The following is a 16140-nucleotide window of genomic DNA, read 5'->3' on the forward strand; positions in this document are numbered from 1 at the left end:
TAATTTTATTTGTAATCATGTGAGGATTTTAAATTAATTTTATTCATTTTCATGTGTATTAATCAGTTATGATGGTATCTCACGTTGTGCTGTTTGGCTCTGAAGTAGTGTTTCTTTTTTTATTTAAGCTATTTTTGAGCTTGCAATTACCGGAACAGTTTGCTTGAACGTAAGTGAGGTTAGCATAAATAATTGGATAGATGGAAGAGAAGAAAGCAACAACGTTTGATGATTGAGTTTGAAACCTTAAAAAAGAAGCGTAAAAACCTATAATTTCATAGTGCCCGAAGCAAAGCTGTGTGAACATAAATACTTGTAATATACAGTTGGAGTCTTGTTGTCAGAATTGAAAAGTCAAACTAAACTTTTTAGAAAGAAAGAAGAAATAACTTCTTTCTCTTCTGCTGAAAAAAATAACCAACTAATGCCACTTTATTAGCATTAATGGATAATGGGAATTTATCACATTTTTGTCATAAATAAAGTATTTGGTATAGCTAATATGAATTTAGCATGGTATTAGTAAAATAATTAATAAATTTATCTTTGAAATGAGTTTTCTCTTTTATATTCAGAAAATTAAAATATATTAACAAATTTATAATATTTTATGCATCTCCTCAACCTTATATTAAGTTCCTTTTGTTAAAATTTCATTAATTATGATGAAATTATTTTTTGTATGAAATAGACATTATTGGTTTTGATGAAGTTTGGTTTTTAATGAAAAGAAATTAAAAAATAGAAAAAAAAAAACTAGTTAGGAAAAGATGTTTAATTAGATATAGCATATATTAAAGTTTTATCTAGTTAGGTATCTATTGAAGTATTTTTGTGTTATTCACCTTATAATATATCAATTATTTATTATTATTGAAAGTTTATTATATTTGTGAGTTTTTTTTTCGTATGGAAATTTTTTTACACGATTTTTTTCATAGTGTTTGCTAGTTTTTTTTTTATTGCACTTTATTATTTTACATATATTATTTGTATAAGAAATAACTCATCTAGATTTTACTTTTACCTATTATATTGTATTATCTTTCCAACATGTTCAAGCATAATTTTCTTACAATTAGAGACTGCCTAGGCATTTTAGAAGAATGATGAAAATAAAGAGCCTTTAGAACAGCTAAAGCTTTTGAACTACTTACAAGAGTTTTATTTTTAAGTTAAACTTCCCTTCTGTTTACGTATATTTATATTATTTTTGTTTTATTCTTATATTTTAATTATGTTATGATATTACTATGGAGGTATATAATTATATTTTCGAGTTCCCTTGCATATTCGTATCAAATAATATATCATTATATTTTTTTTTGTCTTAATTAATTTTTTTTAATGTAAAATTGAGTCTCTTATCTTTAATTGCTGTGTATGGTGTTAAATTTGTTGTCGAGTGACCTATATAAACTAGTATTTAATAAACACATAACACAATGAGATCTTATTACTTTATTTATTATTTTTTACCTTATATTAAAGACGTTTTGTATTAAAGTTTTTATCTTTCAAAATATAATTAAACAATAGTTTCAATATTTTTATAGTTTATAGTCAGTATTAAATGTATATAATCAATATTTTATATATAATTTGAAAATCGTCTGATTACAATTAAACAATAATTATAATATTTGTATAGTTTATAATTAATATTAAATGTATTTAATCAATATTTTATTTATAATTTGAAAATCGTCTAAAATATTTTACTACTAAATCAATATTTACATTTTTAAAAGTCAAAAGTTTTAAAAAAGTGATTTTAATATCTTTTTGTTTATTTCTATTACCATTAAAAAAAATTAAATTAATTTTGTACTAATGTTTTAGTTTTTATACATGTACCTTATTTGCTGGACAAGATAAACAAAGTTAAAAATTTTAAATTATCAAATAATGCGTAGTTTAAAATGGGTTTCTAAGCTATAAATAAATAATATATGTGAAACATTTTATAACTTTTTAATTTAATTTAAAATTAACTTTTAAATAAAAAGATTAGTTGGACCAAATTAATATATTCTAATAATCTAAACAAAACCACTAGATAAGATATGATGGATCAAGAAATTTCTTTATTAATATATAAAAAAAAGTCAATTTAAATTGAATAAGAATTATGAAGACTATAAAACACTTATTTATTTTGTAAATATTATTATATTTTCAATATATTTCCTCAATTAAAATCTTGGTATCTATTTACACTTTCTTATAATGCCTTGAACATGAATGATGAATTCCTTATGGAGGCAAATGGTAAGAGTACTCAAGCAATGTTAAATGCTCATTATAAGCTACAACGAAATAATCAAAGTCCTTTTGCTAGCATTGTTTATTATAATTATATGATATTCTGTAATTCTTACAATGATTATTAGAACTTACTATTATTACACTATAAAGAGTGAAAAGTTGTTCCTATGTTTAGATCTAGTTACCTTTCAATAACACCTGCTTGTGTTTTTTTTATGCTCTTTGTCTATAATATACCCTCTACTCTTGAGAGATGTGTCACTTTGTAATTCGGAAACTATCCTTAACTTGTGATGTATTTGAGACGACAAACTACAATAAAGTAGATAATAGTCAATATAATTTGAATTTACTAAGCTTCTTCCAAATATTCAAAATTAGAAACCTCATTAGAGACACAAAAATATGCTTGGAAAGTGTAAAAATTTTGAAGTTGACAAATGAAGGAAACATAACCAGTGTTGAATTATTATGAAATTTGATAATTTGCATAAAAATAAAATGAGGTGTTGAGTTTACGGAAAAGTAGGTTCACTAAAGATATACAATATTAATACAATATTAATGAAATATGAGTTTAATCAGACAAGAGATTGATATTATTTTTTATCTAAAACTTTAAAATAATATATTACTTTTATATGTTACTTTACTTTTTCATTTTTATTTAATATAGAACTTAGATTTATGTTTGAAACTCTAATTACAATAATTGAGACAAGTTAAATGAAAAATTTTCCACACATTTGAAGAGTGAGTTCTGTTATGAATTATTGTTATAGTATAAATCTAAATATAAATGTAAGTATTACCATAAATAAAGATTCCTAAATTTATTATTTTAAGATTTTTAGTCAAAGATGATATCAGTCCTTTTTGTTGAGTGGATTAATATCTCATGAGTGTTAAATTATATCATTTCCAATTAATCCTCTCTTAAAATACCATCCAATTGCTTTGTGAGGGACTTATAATTATTCTATGTAAAATACTAACCTCCACGTTTAAATCATTCCTTGTAGCATATACTCTTAAATAACCAAATTCTGAAATCCTTTTCAGGCTCCAACTCTTATCCTGTAGATGCAAGAAAACATGAATTTTGACTGCTTTGTTAAAACTGAGAAGCACAGTCCTGAACATAGATATGTGTATAGAGGATTGAGAAGGAAAGAATATGTCGAAGAAATAATCACATTAGTTGAAAATTTGTCTAAAGTAAAGCCAGCCATGCCAATAACAACTTGCACAGGGGCACTGTAATTTCTGCCATCATATTTGTCTACTCCATTTTTATCTTTTGTAGGCAAAGCTTTACATTCATTTTGAAATACAGAACAAGTTCTCTCGTAATTATGTATGTGGCCGAAGAGAGCCAAGTCAACCTGTTTCATTTGCAGAATATGGTGAATTGTTACAACAATGTCTTGTCAATGTCAATGCGAAAGTCAATGAAGTGTATACAAAATCTATGGGGCTTGATTTGCTAACCTTATTTTGAAACATCAATGGCTCCACGGTGTCAATAAACTTGCTACCAGAATACAAAAATGAGTGGCTAGAGGTGTACATCGGTCTATGTCTGCAGATGAACATGTCATGCATATATGCTTAAAAGATGGATCCAATAATGTCATGAAGTTGGAACAACCAATTCTGTAGAAATGTGCACAAATTACTTACCCTGTGAAGATTAGCCAAGGAGTTTTCTGTCGATTAACTGATGCCATGTCCTTTCGCATCCACTCATACTGCAATAGGTGAAGTTACACATATTATTATGTAACTGTTTAGTTGAAGTATAAGTACAAGTGTTAAAGAAATAGACTTCAAAATTAATTCAACTTCACAAAATCGGTTTGGAAGGTGAGATTTGACTCACTTATATACTTTAAATTTACCTTATCTCTAGTCAACATGAGACTTCTAACACCCCGTCACGCGGAGGTATATACATCTCAAGCATGAGATAGGTATTAAGGGATGATTCGATAGTGGGTGAAACAATATGTCCAACAAACAACAAATATTACTAGAATAGACTCTAACCTAACTTTGATATCATGTTAAGAGGTGAACTTTAAGTCTAACTCAACCTCACAAAACTGACATGCAAGATGAAGTTTGCACCTACTTATATACTTTAAATTGATCTTATCTTTAATCGACTTTAAATTAATCTTATCTTTAATTGACGTGAGACTTCTAACAATAAAAAACAGAACAGTGACTCCACTCATTCTACCTGCTCAGAATTCTTTGACCAGTCATGCTCAGTTGATATTACTGTGAAATGAACACTTCCCTGCTCAATAGAGTACCAAGGCTTATCCTTTGCTGAAGTTGGCATTGGAAAGTATGTTTCATAAGGTACACCACATTCCCCACCAGAGTCAGGAGTGATATACTTTGAACCTGAATTTATATAATCCCTGAGGACAAAAAGGGAGTTCAGAAATGATGCCATAACATTGTTTTTCCTCTTTTCCATAAATCTACAATGCTTGTTATTCAATTAGGTGTATATAAACAAATCAATAACGTGCATTAAACTTGAAGTGCTAAGAAATCCATAATTTTACAGGAAATTAAGTAATGATTTTAAGGGAACTTTTATCATTCATGTGGAGGGCATACCTCTCATGGTTCCCTATTGCTGTCATATAAGAAATTCTGGAAGCTACTGGGTTGATAAGGTGAAAGAAGAATTCCCATTCTGCAAGAAAACCTGTTGCATAGCTTATATCTCCAATGTGAAAGATTGAATCTATATTCTTGGAATCTACATCCTTGGCTATGGCTTTAATCACAGAAAGTGCTCCTGGCTGTTTGAAAAACAAAACAACAGCTGCTCAATACAAAATACCTTAACCTTTCACCACAAGCAAATCATAGCGGCCTATCTCAATATGAATCTAAAATATAAATGTTAATAAATTTCAAGCAGCAATTTACCTGAATGTAGTGTTCTTCTGAGGCATCAAGAGGAGTCTTTCCCATATCACCAAATGCAATGAATCTGAGCTCATTTGATCCTCCAACTGGTGGAGTTTTCAACATGATTTGCTTACTCCAACCAACAGCGTTACTGGACCATAGGCAGAAGAAAAAACAACTTATCTAATAAGCTAAATCTCATTTCTTGAAAAACTTACAAATACAAATTCTAGATGTTCATGTATATATTCCATAGTATTCCTCAAGTAGCCTGCTAGTCAATGACTTTTTATACTATTTCAAGAGATTCAGTTTAAAAACATTTTTTAATGATTCAGACTATTAATTCATCTAAAATGCAGAATACAGTCTTTCTCAAATCACAACCTCAATTTATCCCATAAAGTTCATACCTTCCATATCTGTATGGGAATTTGCTTGAAGGGGCAAGGCCAGTCATTACTGCTGAATGAATGTACCCTGGATCATGCCATCCGAAATCCTTAGCAGGACTAGGAACCACTGAACCTATTAATTTCAAATGGAAACGAAAAATTATGGTAAAACTGTTAGAAAAGTTGAATTCTCTGAAATTATGGTGGTGATGCTTCAAATTAAACTGTATGGGAAAGCATATATAAAACAAGACTAAAGTAAATCTATCACTCACTGCACATATCAGCTTTTGAAAATGTAGTAACTGTTGAAGTAACTGTTTTTCCATTTGCATATTGGATTTGTTGAGGCTTCATTTCTCCACTAACCCATGTTAGTCTCATCTGCAACACCAAATTTAACCAAACGATTTAATAAGGATTAAAGATTATCCATAGAAGAAAATCTAACATTAATCTCATAAACCGAACAATTGACTTTAATTTTAGTTTATATATGGTAATGTGGTATTTACCGATGTTCCAGATGAATCTATGCTTGAGAGATGTCCATAGAGAGGAGTCTTGGGATTAGAAAAACTCAGAGGCTTGGACCTTCCCACAAGGCAGGGTTTCAGGAATCCACCAGAGAAGAACACAAACTCAATATCACTTCTGATATTCACGACATGAAACTGTATTGAACCACTGCACGTTGAGGTAACGCATGTTCCATTTTGATATTTCTTGCATTCTTTGTTTTTGCAACTGAGGTAATTTGGATCTTTGCTCATGTACTGTGCCTGCGTTTTCGTTCAATCATTTATTATTAGAACAATGTATATCATATTTTCATGAACTCATCGTTCGAGAAGAAAGAGCGTCTCTATGCTTGCCATTAATGAAACATTGAAGTTGACTTTTTTTCATAAATGTTTATAATTTATGAAAAACCATTGTCAACTCTTTTTCCTTGGTCCGTTTAATTTGAATTAGTCAACCTCGGGAAGTGCTAATATTTATTTTTTATTTAATTGAGTTTTACTTAAAATTAAAAATAATAACGTCACGTGTCAAAATTTTATCGTCTTGTACTTTTGAAACATATTGCAAGTTAATGCCTATTAATGGAAGGGCCACAACAATTAAATCAATTAAATGAGAATAATAAGTACATGATTAAGCATAACATTTTAAGGTGGTTTAAGAAAAAGTTAATACTATTAAATGAAAGTATTAAATATAAAAACCATATTATTAATTAAACAAATTTTTAAAAAATATATATTTTAATATTGTAAAAATTTTTAACAATGACTTGTTCAGTCCAAATTTTTTAATAATTTTTTAAATATTACCTTTTTAGTGAACTTTCAAAATACATTAGTTAATTTTGACGTTTTAAAACATATTGAGGACTTTTTTTAATTATATTTTAAAAGCTTAACAAAAGATAATATTAAAAATTAGCAGTTTCTCTGAAATGAATATGGTAGGAATAATGTGGAGGGTTAAAACAATTGAAAGCAAAAGAACAATACTATATAGTATATACCTTGATAGGATAGTGGCAAAGCAAAGGAAGTTTGGCTGTATCACCAGTTTGCAGATAGAAAAACTCTGTTAGAACACAAGATGAAACACTGAAACAGAAAAACTTGTTAGTGCTGGAAATATAGTTTAAGAATGAATGTGAAAAGTTCAGAATTGCATGTGACTGAAATTTCTTACTCAGAATTGGAAGGTGAGATCATGGCAACCCAATCATTGTCTGAAGGCTTGGAAACTCCGGTGACTGTGACTGTCACGAATCCATCATCTGATAGGCTTGAATTTGAGGTCACATTCACACGGATAAAGGGATTTGAAGCAGAACAGTCAGCCAGAATTTTTCTGTTTATCGTTCTGAATTCTGATATAGCAGTGAAATTGCTGTGTAGGACTTTGGTGTCAGTAATCACACGGTGCAAAAGTGAGGGACTGAGAGTTTCAGAGGTTGAAAAATGAAGGCTAAGGAGAAAAATCAGCAAAACTGATACATATTTGAGAACTTTACAAGATTCCATGGAAGAAAGAGAATGAGAAGACATTCAACAGAACGTTTTCTCTGAATATTAATTGTTTTCAGTTTTCGGTCTTTGGAATTGCTAGCTTAGTCAGAAATGGTTGCTTTTTATACTGAAAATCTTAGTTTTTTGCTGTTAATGGGTTGTAATGATTGTAAGTTGGGTTGTGATATGATGGAATTAGAAGGAGTAGAAAATAAATGAAAGGAAAGAAAAATAAAGTAAAAGAAATTAAGTTGTTTAGATTAATACAATGAAAAGTATTATAAAAATTTATAGTAAAATAATGTTTCGAATAAGGAATGAGATTAATAATCTAAGTATTGTTATGTGGTCTTTCAATGATGTCTACAAAATTCATGTGTTGTATTAAATTATTCATCCAAATTCTTTCAAGTTTTTTTTATTAAAATATCATATTCATTGACAATTAATAATTAATGTAATATTAAATAAAAGAAACCTATCCCTTTATTTCAAGGATAGACCTTTGGTCTAATTTCGATCTGAGTAATCATATTTTACTTTTAATTAATTTGTAAAATAAATTTAAAAATAATTCATAAAAATTTATGTTTTAAATATCATATATTAAAAATAAACACACTTTAAACTGATTAATTTATAGTAAAATAATGTTTCGAACAAAGAATCGAGATTAATAATTTAAGTATTGTTATGTAATTTTTGAATGATTTCTATAAATAAGTGTTGTATTAAATTATTCATCAAACTCTTTCAAGTTTTTTATTAAAATGTTAATATAATGTTGACAATTAATAAAAGAAACCTCTTTATTTTAAGAGATAGACCTTTGATCTAATTTCGATCCAAATCCGAGTAATCATATTTTATTTTTAATTAATTTTTAAAATACATTTAAAAATAATTTATAAAATTTTATGTTTTAAATATCATATATTAAAATTAAACACACTTTAAACTGATTATTTAATTTAATTTATTATTTAATTAGTCTTTATATTTACATGTTTTAATTATTTATTATGTCAGAATAAAAGAATAAATATTTATTATATTTTATTTTTTAATTATTTATTATGTCAAAATAAAAGAATAAATTTTTATTATATTTTATTTAATGCTAATGGATTTTTCTTATTTGATTGTTTCAAATATAAATTATTATAAAATTTACAAAAGTAAACTGCTTTTCTTTCTATTGTTTTTTCGAAAAAACTTCAGCCCTTTAGCCTAAATAGGAACAGAAATAATTTTTGTTTTTGTTTTCATGAGTACTATATTAGTAAGATTTTATTTATTTATCAAAATTAAAATTTCAAAAAAGCTTGATATAATTGTAGATGTAAAAATTATGTATTTATTTTATAAAAAAAATAGTCTAGTACTCAATTAACAAAGTAATGTTTTGTCAACTATTGTAAACAGATTGTCTATTTTTCATATCATAAGTAATAACTATAATGTTTAAAAGTCAACATTTAACTAACAGTTTAACAATTAAACCTATTTGAATTCACTTCATTTATTCTAAGTATAAACACTCTTTTTTAAATAACATATTAAAAACATTAAATAAAAATATTTTATTTTCACTATTTTATACATTAAGAATAATTAAATTCAAAACGAAATAATATATTCATAAGTAAAAGTGTTAGAACTTGAACACTTATTTCTTGTATTTATAATTTGTAAAAATGAAAAATATTTTGTTTTCAATATTTATATTTTAAATTTTGAGTAAATTCAAAAGAAAATAATATTTCTTACAATTATATGTGTTTGAATTCATACATATTCATTTGTTCGTACTCGTGAACGATTTCTAAAGTGAAAACAATAAACGCAAAATGTAAAATAAAAAATATTGCTTTTAATTATTTTACTTTTTATTTTAATAATAATTAAAGACAACCAAAGATAGCATGTTAAAATGAACATTTAAAAATATTCTATAATTGAGGAGCTCTTCAAAATATTTTGTCCTTTTTGTTTCTCTTTTGTTCAATAAATTAATTTTAAAAATTACAACTTTCATAATATTATAACACATAATGTAAAAAATCAATTATAACATTAATGGTATAAATTTAAGAGACATAAATGCATTTAAGTAAAAGATAAGTATTAGGTATTAAAATTAGAGAAATTAAAATTTCAAGTTGATTAAAATATGAAAATAAGATATTAGTATATATTTCCATTTATTCTTTGATTAAATATTGCTTGCATTCTCAAATTACATAGGGTTAATGTCCAACACTATTTTATTTTTACTTTTTTTTTTTATTTCGTATAAGGAAAAAGTCTTTTTAACAATTTTTTTTTTAATTTTTTTACAATGCATACGTGGCAGTGTATGATTGGTCCGTTTCAAATATTTTTTTAAACAAAATTCAAACAGATAAATAAAATGATCACACGGGTCCTTGTTATAAAAAAGTTGTTAAAAAAGAGTTGTCAAAATATCATTGTCTTTCGTATAAAACTACTTATACGTTTATCCAATTAGATATGTGCATAGTCTATTCAAATGTTGGTATTTTTTGTTTGGTAATGTTTGGAAAAGGAATTAGGTTTGTTCTTCATGTTTTTTGTTTTCTACAAATAATAAATTTATATTTTTGAGGCAAGTTTTGACGTCTAAACAGAAAAAACAACAATCTCCAAATCCTTGGAATCTCCCACACTTTAGCATTGCTTTTCTCCAACACATAGGTATTGCAGTTAAGGTTAAGAGAAAAAAATAACAAAAAACTTATCTTTAAGAAAAATTACACTAATTGAGTTTCATCTTGTCATGGTTATGGCAATAAAGAAAAAGTGTAATGTTCAAGATGAAGCTTCCCCAAAGAAAAATTGAAACACAGGAAGATGTAAGAAATTAAAAAAATAAAAATAAAAATACACAAATTGATATTGATCTCCGAAAGAAACAAATTTATAAAAAGAAATTTTATACACATATATAATATTTTTTTAGAAAACTTATATGATGTATTTAGTTAGACATTATTTTATATTTTTTAGTTGGCACTAATAAGATTCGTATAATATTTAAAAATAATAATTAAAGTTATATATTTCATAATAATTATTAATGGGTCGGGGTTAAGATGTTTTTTTATTTAGATCTTGATATTTTGATATTTTTTTAATATTTTTTAATAATAAAACATGTATCATTATTTTATTAATCTGATTAAATATATATTAAAAAAAAATTAAAACGAAACACTCACAGTCCTAAATCCTAAAAAAAATGGTTAAAAATAGTTGTTAAAATAAATTTCTTTTTTTTTTTCTGGCGGGCGCGCGTTCTTTCTCTCCGAGACCGACGACGAGTGAGACAAAAACGTGGTTTGCAAACAAATCTTTGTTCCGTTCGCTTTGTGTCTGAGAGCGCAGTACGACATTGACGTTTTCCGAAACATTTAAGAATGTTTATGGCGATTGGTGTCCCCTCATCGCGATGAACTATGTTCTAAGCATGTCATGTGTTTCGTTTGTTCTATGCATCATTGATGAATTGTTTTTGAACATGGAATCAAGATACTCTCAGTTTGGCCTGCAAAAATTATAATAATAACAGTTTAAATTTTTTGGAAAGAGTAAAATAATAAATTGTGGTTAGAAATCTCAGAATCTATGGTGGCAGACAAAAGATGTGTACAAATTACAATGACAAAATCAATCTTTTTCGTTTGTCTCCATCTTAATGCAGAAAACCGATCATGTCAAAGATTCATACGCTATAAAGCTTAACATTATAATCCTTACACAGACCTCTTACGATCATTACTCCAAACCAAAAGTCTAAGTAAGAATTGCTCATCTACGTTCTCAGATGGATTGAAGAAAGCAGTGAAAAAACTTGGATGAGCAACTTTACTGGGGCTATTGCATGCAATCCAAGCTATGCAGCAGTGTAGCACACGATCACTCTATTTAAGTACACATTTGGTTATTCGGTTTTCTTACAGTCAAATTTGTTCATAAAAAAATCATCTTAAGAAATTTGATTATTGTTCGTGATGTATATGTCAGGTTCACAGTACCACTTGCAGGGATCGAAAGACTGGGATGAAGATGGCATAAAAATAATCCAACTTCTCAACGAGTGTGCCAGTTTTACTGAATCAGGAAACTTCATTGATGCAGATACTGCACTCTACGATCTCTCTCACCTTGCTTCCCCAGATGGTGATTCAATGCAACGCGTTGCTACTTATTTCACTGAGGCACTAGCACATTGCCAATTGGCAAAAAATCTGCGTGGTGTACCTAAAGTTCTCCGCTTGGTGAGAGCATTATCAACTCCTGAACAACAACTTCTGAATCATCTGTTCTTTGATTTCTACCCCTTCTTAAAGATCGCACACACGATCACAAATCAGACCATTATAGAAGCCATGCAAGGGGAAACAGCGATCAACGTGCTTGATCTCAGTCCATCCAACGCTGATCAGTGGAGTAATCTCATGCAGGGTTTGAGAGAGCATGTAACAAACACACCGTATCTGAAGATTACTGTCACGGCCATACACGAGAAGAAGGAAGTGTTAGAAGAAATGGAGTTGCGTCTGAAAGTTGAAGCTGAAAGGTTGAACTTCCATTTCAAATTCAACGCTGTTGTGAGCAGTTTGGAGAGCCTTGACCCTGAGACATTGCCCATCAAGAAAGGTGAGCCTCTTGCAATTTGCTGCGTGCTTCGGCTTCATTCTCTTCTGGCTGCAAATGATGATGAGATGGTGAAAATGAAGGTTCAGAGGGCTTTTGCTGAGATGCTTATAAATCAAAGTCCTGACTCAGCACTCTCACCTTTTTCTCCATGTCCATCGCAGAAGATGGAGAGTTTTCTGAATGGTCTGTGGCGGCTCCGACCCAAAGTGATGGTGATCACTGAGCAAGAATCAAACGTTAATGGAGGTAGTTTGACAGAGAGGGTGTTCAAAGCTTTGAGCTTTTACTGCACACTGTTTGATTGCTTGGAAGCCTCAGCTTCAAGAACATTAATAGGGAGAAGCCTATTGGAGAAGATGCTTCTTGGTGAAGAGATCAAGAACATTGTTGCATGTGAAGGAGTTGAGAGAAAGGAGAGGCATGAGAAACTGGAAACATGGATTCCAAGGCTTGAATTGGCTGGATTTGGAACGGCAGCTGTTAGTTCCAATGGAATTTGGCTTGCTGAAAAGTTGTTGCAAAGCTATGTGCCTGGTTATCACATGCATCAGAAGAACCAGTTCTTGTTTATTTGTTGGGAGAAAATTCCTCTGTTTTCAATTTCTGCATGGAAGTTTTAGAAGGTATATACCTTAGTTTAGTTTATTCAGGAACTGTTTTTCCAATTCATTCTATCAAACACATTATTTAACGGATTAATGTGTTAAATAGTGTGTTAAAAGGATTGTATTTTTAATTTTATTTGTTAAAATATTTTAATGATATATACAGTCGTATGGAAATAATTTTTTATTGGATAAATATTGTGTAAATATCTCAAAGCTTACTCTTTATTTAACTAGATAAATAATTTTTTAATATATCTAAATTTTTTACATTAATATTATTTTTATTTACTTTTTATTCTTTTTTAAAAAAAAGAATATAAAACTTTATAATTTTAGAATTATTTTATTCTTATATTATCTCTCAAATAAATGTAAAATAGTGTGATGGTATTATTTCTTAGAACAATGATATTTATTGGTCTATTTGAATTTATGTTTAAAAAGTTTATAAAATGGACCAATTACAAGCTCCTACATTATAAAAAATTGTTAAAAAATTTTGTTAAAATAACTTTTTCCTATTTCTTAATTTCTTAATGTGTTCAACAAAAGGTTTCAACATGAAAGCATCAAACATGTTCTAAGATGTGTTTTCTTTCTGCACTTTCATGCTTTCTCCTTGCATCCCCATAGGAGTAAAAAGACCATTTTACCCTTCATGATTTTTTTTTAAAATGCTTAAATTAATTAGATTTAGAGATACATTTCAAATTATAAAATTCGAAATACATTCAAATCAGAATGTATTTTAAAAATAATACATTCTAAATTCTACACTCCATAATGTATTTTCAAAAATTATATTTTAAATTATCCAATCCAAAATATATTTAAAAAATTAACAAAATACATTCCAAATATAACTAGTCCAACTCCATAGACAGCAAATTCATTGGAAAATTCTAACTACTAAAACTTTTGGGCCGAACATAAATTTCGCAGGTTGAGTAAAGGCTAAAGCCTTCTGCACCCATCAAATTTCTGAAGGAAAATTTCAGATTGTTTATTATATTTTGAAAATTAAATTTCGGAAATGATAAGAGAAGTGATGAAGTATATGAAGAAAACGATAGAATGGAAGAAGTAATTACCTCAAAAAAATGGCTTAGCTGCTAAAACCAACAAAGGCAAACACGTTCCATAACTTCAACTTCATAAATTTAGTTGAATATAATTCTTCCAATATATTAGGAAAATTAAGTTTATAATTTTTAGAAATTTTACAATTTTAATAGGAGAAAGTCAGTTCCATCGTATTGGCTACTATTGCATGATTCTGTGTAAGAGAAGAATCTCATGTCACGCCACTAATCAGTTTAGTAGGTTATTATTAAAACATGAAGTATATATGTTTTCTCATCCAAGTCAATCATCCAAAGCCAAACAATGCTTTTTGTCAACATTTTCTTTGGTTTTCCCGCAACAGATGGTGCCATATACCTTACTCATATACCCACCAACGAACATACACGACTTTTATTACAAACTTTATCATATGTTTTTTTTTCTAAATTCCATGTTTTCCCTGTTTCAGTTGTTGCAAAGTATAAATCTTTCAGGATGAACCTCTGCACTATTTATTTATTGTGTTGTGTTATGGGGTATACCAAATTTGGAACCAAACCAACCTAACTCATGAACTAACAAGAAGGGCAGGTGCAAGATATAAGAAACATAAGCTCACAAGTTATTACGTAATTCACATTACCACTAGTTGTTATGGATTGTTCAAATTATGGGCTTGGTGTGTGGTAGCTTCATCTCATACAAAATTAAACATTATATAAAAATAATTCACAAACACAATAGATTTTGAATTAAAAATAAGGACGATGATATTTTAACAACTTTTTGAGAATAAATTATGTATCATTATTTTATTGGTTTGTATTTTTGAAATGGACCAATCACAAACGGTTACATAAACAATTATAAAAAAGTTGTCAAAAAAATTTACTAAAGATACATTTTCTTGAAAATAATATTGATATTTATATTGGGTAGGGCTAAGGACAGTGTGACTCTTCCATATAAGAGTTGTAACTCTAAGATATGTTAGGATATCGGACATCGAAGAGTGAGTATTCTAATTCGGACATCTGGTACCAGTATCTTCTAACTTAAAAGAAAGGACGAACTGAAAGAAGTAATTGGGTTTGAAACAAGTAATTGAACCAGATGTGAAACAAGATCAAAACACTATAAATATATGGATAATGATACTTTAACAATATTTTTTTACAATATGTTAACATCATTTACATGTTATTATGTGATTAGTCTAAAATTATTTCACAATCAATCAATAATAATAATCATAAACACCAACATAAACCAATCATATAATGACACGTAGATAGTATTAAAATGTTGTCAAAGTATAAATATATACTATTGATGATAATTTACTTTTATTTTTTACATTGAGATTTGACTTCTAATCAGATTACTGACTTGAAAAGCGTCTGATAACTTTCTTTTAGGATTCCTCTAGTGTTTGGAGTGTTGGAACACGCGCACCAATTAATAAAAGGCTAATATCTGAAGGTATAGATATTTGGTCCTAAAAGAACAAGGTTAAAACCATAACACACACATATATATATATATATATATATATATATATATATATATATATATATATATATATATATATAATATTTCAGTAATGTACTTCCTAAAAAAAACCATCAGTACTCCATACCTTTGTTTTACATAACACATTATGGCAAATTTTCACTGAAATAAAATCACATGCAACCCATCCTCACATTGCCACAATGACACCTACTCTTCCCTTTTCAGAAACTCATCTGCTTCAAATTATTTAGCATTGCTTAATATTGGGTCAAGAATATTACTTTTTAATGATTATTAGAGAGATTATTACGACTACAAAAAGTCAAAGACCCCATAAAAATTGGATTAAAGGTCTTTGTTCCTTATAAGTAGAAGCATTCAACTTACTCTGAGTTGACAGTTACCAGTTCCATATGTTCTCTAAACTGCATAAGAGATTGCATGTGCTGCATCATGGCAAAATTACATCAATTAACTAACTGATTCTCATTACAATTTTCTTTGCAAATTTTCCATTTCACACATACATAATTAAAATATTCAACATCAATAGCAAAAATGTTTCTTGTATCAAGGATACAAAATATACCTATTGCTGCTATCATTTTAAAGATAATTTATGTAGTTGTTGAAGTTTCA

The 16140-nt window shown here is 28.1% G+C and overlaps 2 protein-coding genes across 2 annotated transcripts; one reads left to right on the plus strand and one right to left on the minus strand.

The window, feature by feature from the left end:
• Positions 1–2443: 2443 nt before the first annotated feature.
• LOC106778121 (nucleotide pyrophosphatase/phosphodiesterase-like) lies at positions 2444–7645 on the minus strand. The gene is made up of 13 exons (XM_014666037.2): positions 7311–7645; positions 7135–7222; positions 6116–6382; positions 5876–5984; positions 5619–5733; positions 5224–5356; positions 4906–5093; positions 4514–4700; positions 3952–4019; positions 3760–3850; positions 3465–3653; positions 3265–3345; positions 2444–2580 (listed from the first exon to the last, which is right to left on the minus strand). Exons 1-13 carry the CDS (start codon positions 7643–7645, stop codon positions 2527–2529), a joined length of 1905 nt encoding a protein of 634 aa, XP_014521523.1. The 3' UTR covers positions 2444–2526.
• Positions 7646–11664: 4019 nt separating this feature from the next.
• On the plus strand, positions 11665–12933 carry LOC106778126 (scarecrow-like protein 3). The gene has a single exon (XM_014666044.1). The coding sequence runs from the start codon at positions 11665–11667 to the stop codon at positions 12931–12933; it is 1269 nt and encodes a 422-aa protein (XP_014521530.1).
• The last annotated feature ends 3207 nt before the right edge of the window (positions 12934–16140 follow it).

Source organism: Vigna radiata, chromosome 2 (genome assembly GCF_000741045.1).
Source record: "Vigna radiata var. radiata cultivar VC1973A chromosome 2, Vradiata_ver6, whole genome shotgun sequence".
Lineage (NCBI taxonomy): Eukaryota > Viridiplantae > Streptophyta > Magnoliopsida > Fabales > Fabaceae > Vigna > Vigna radiata.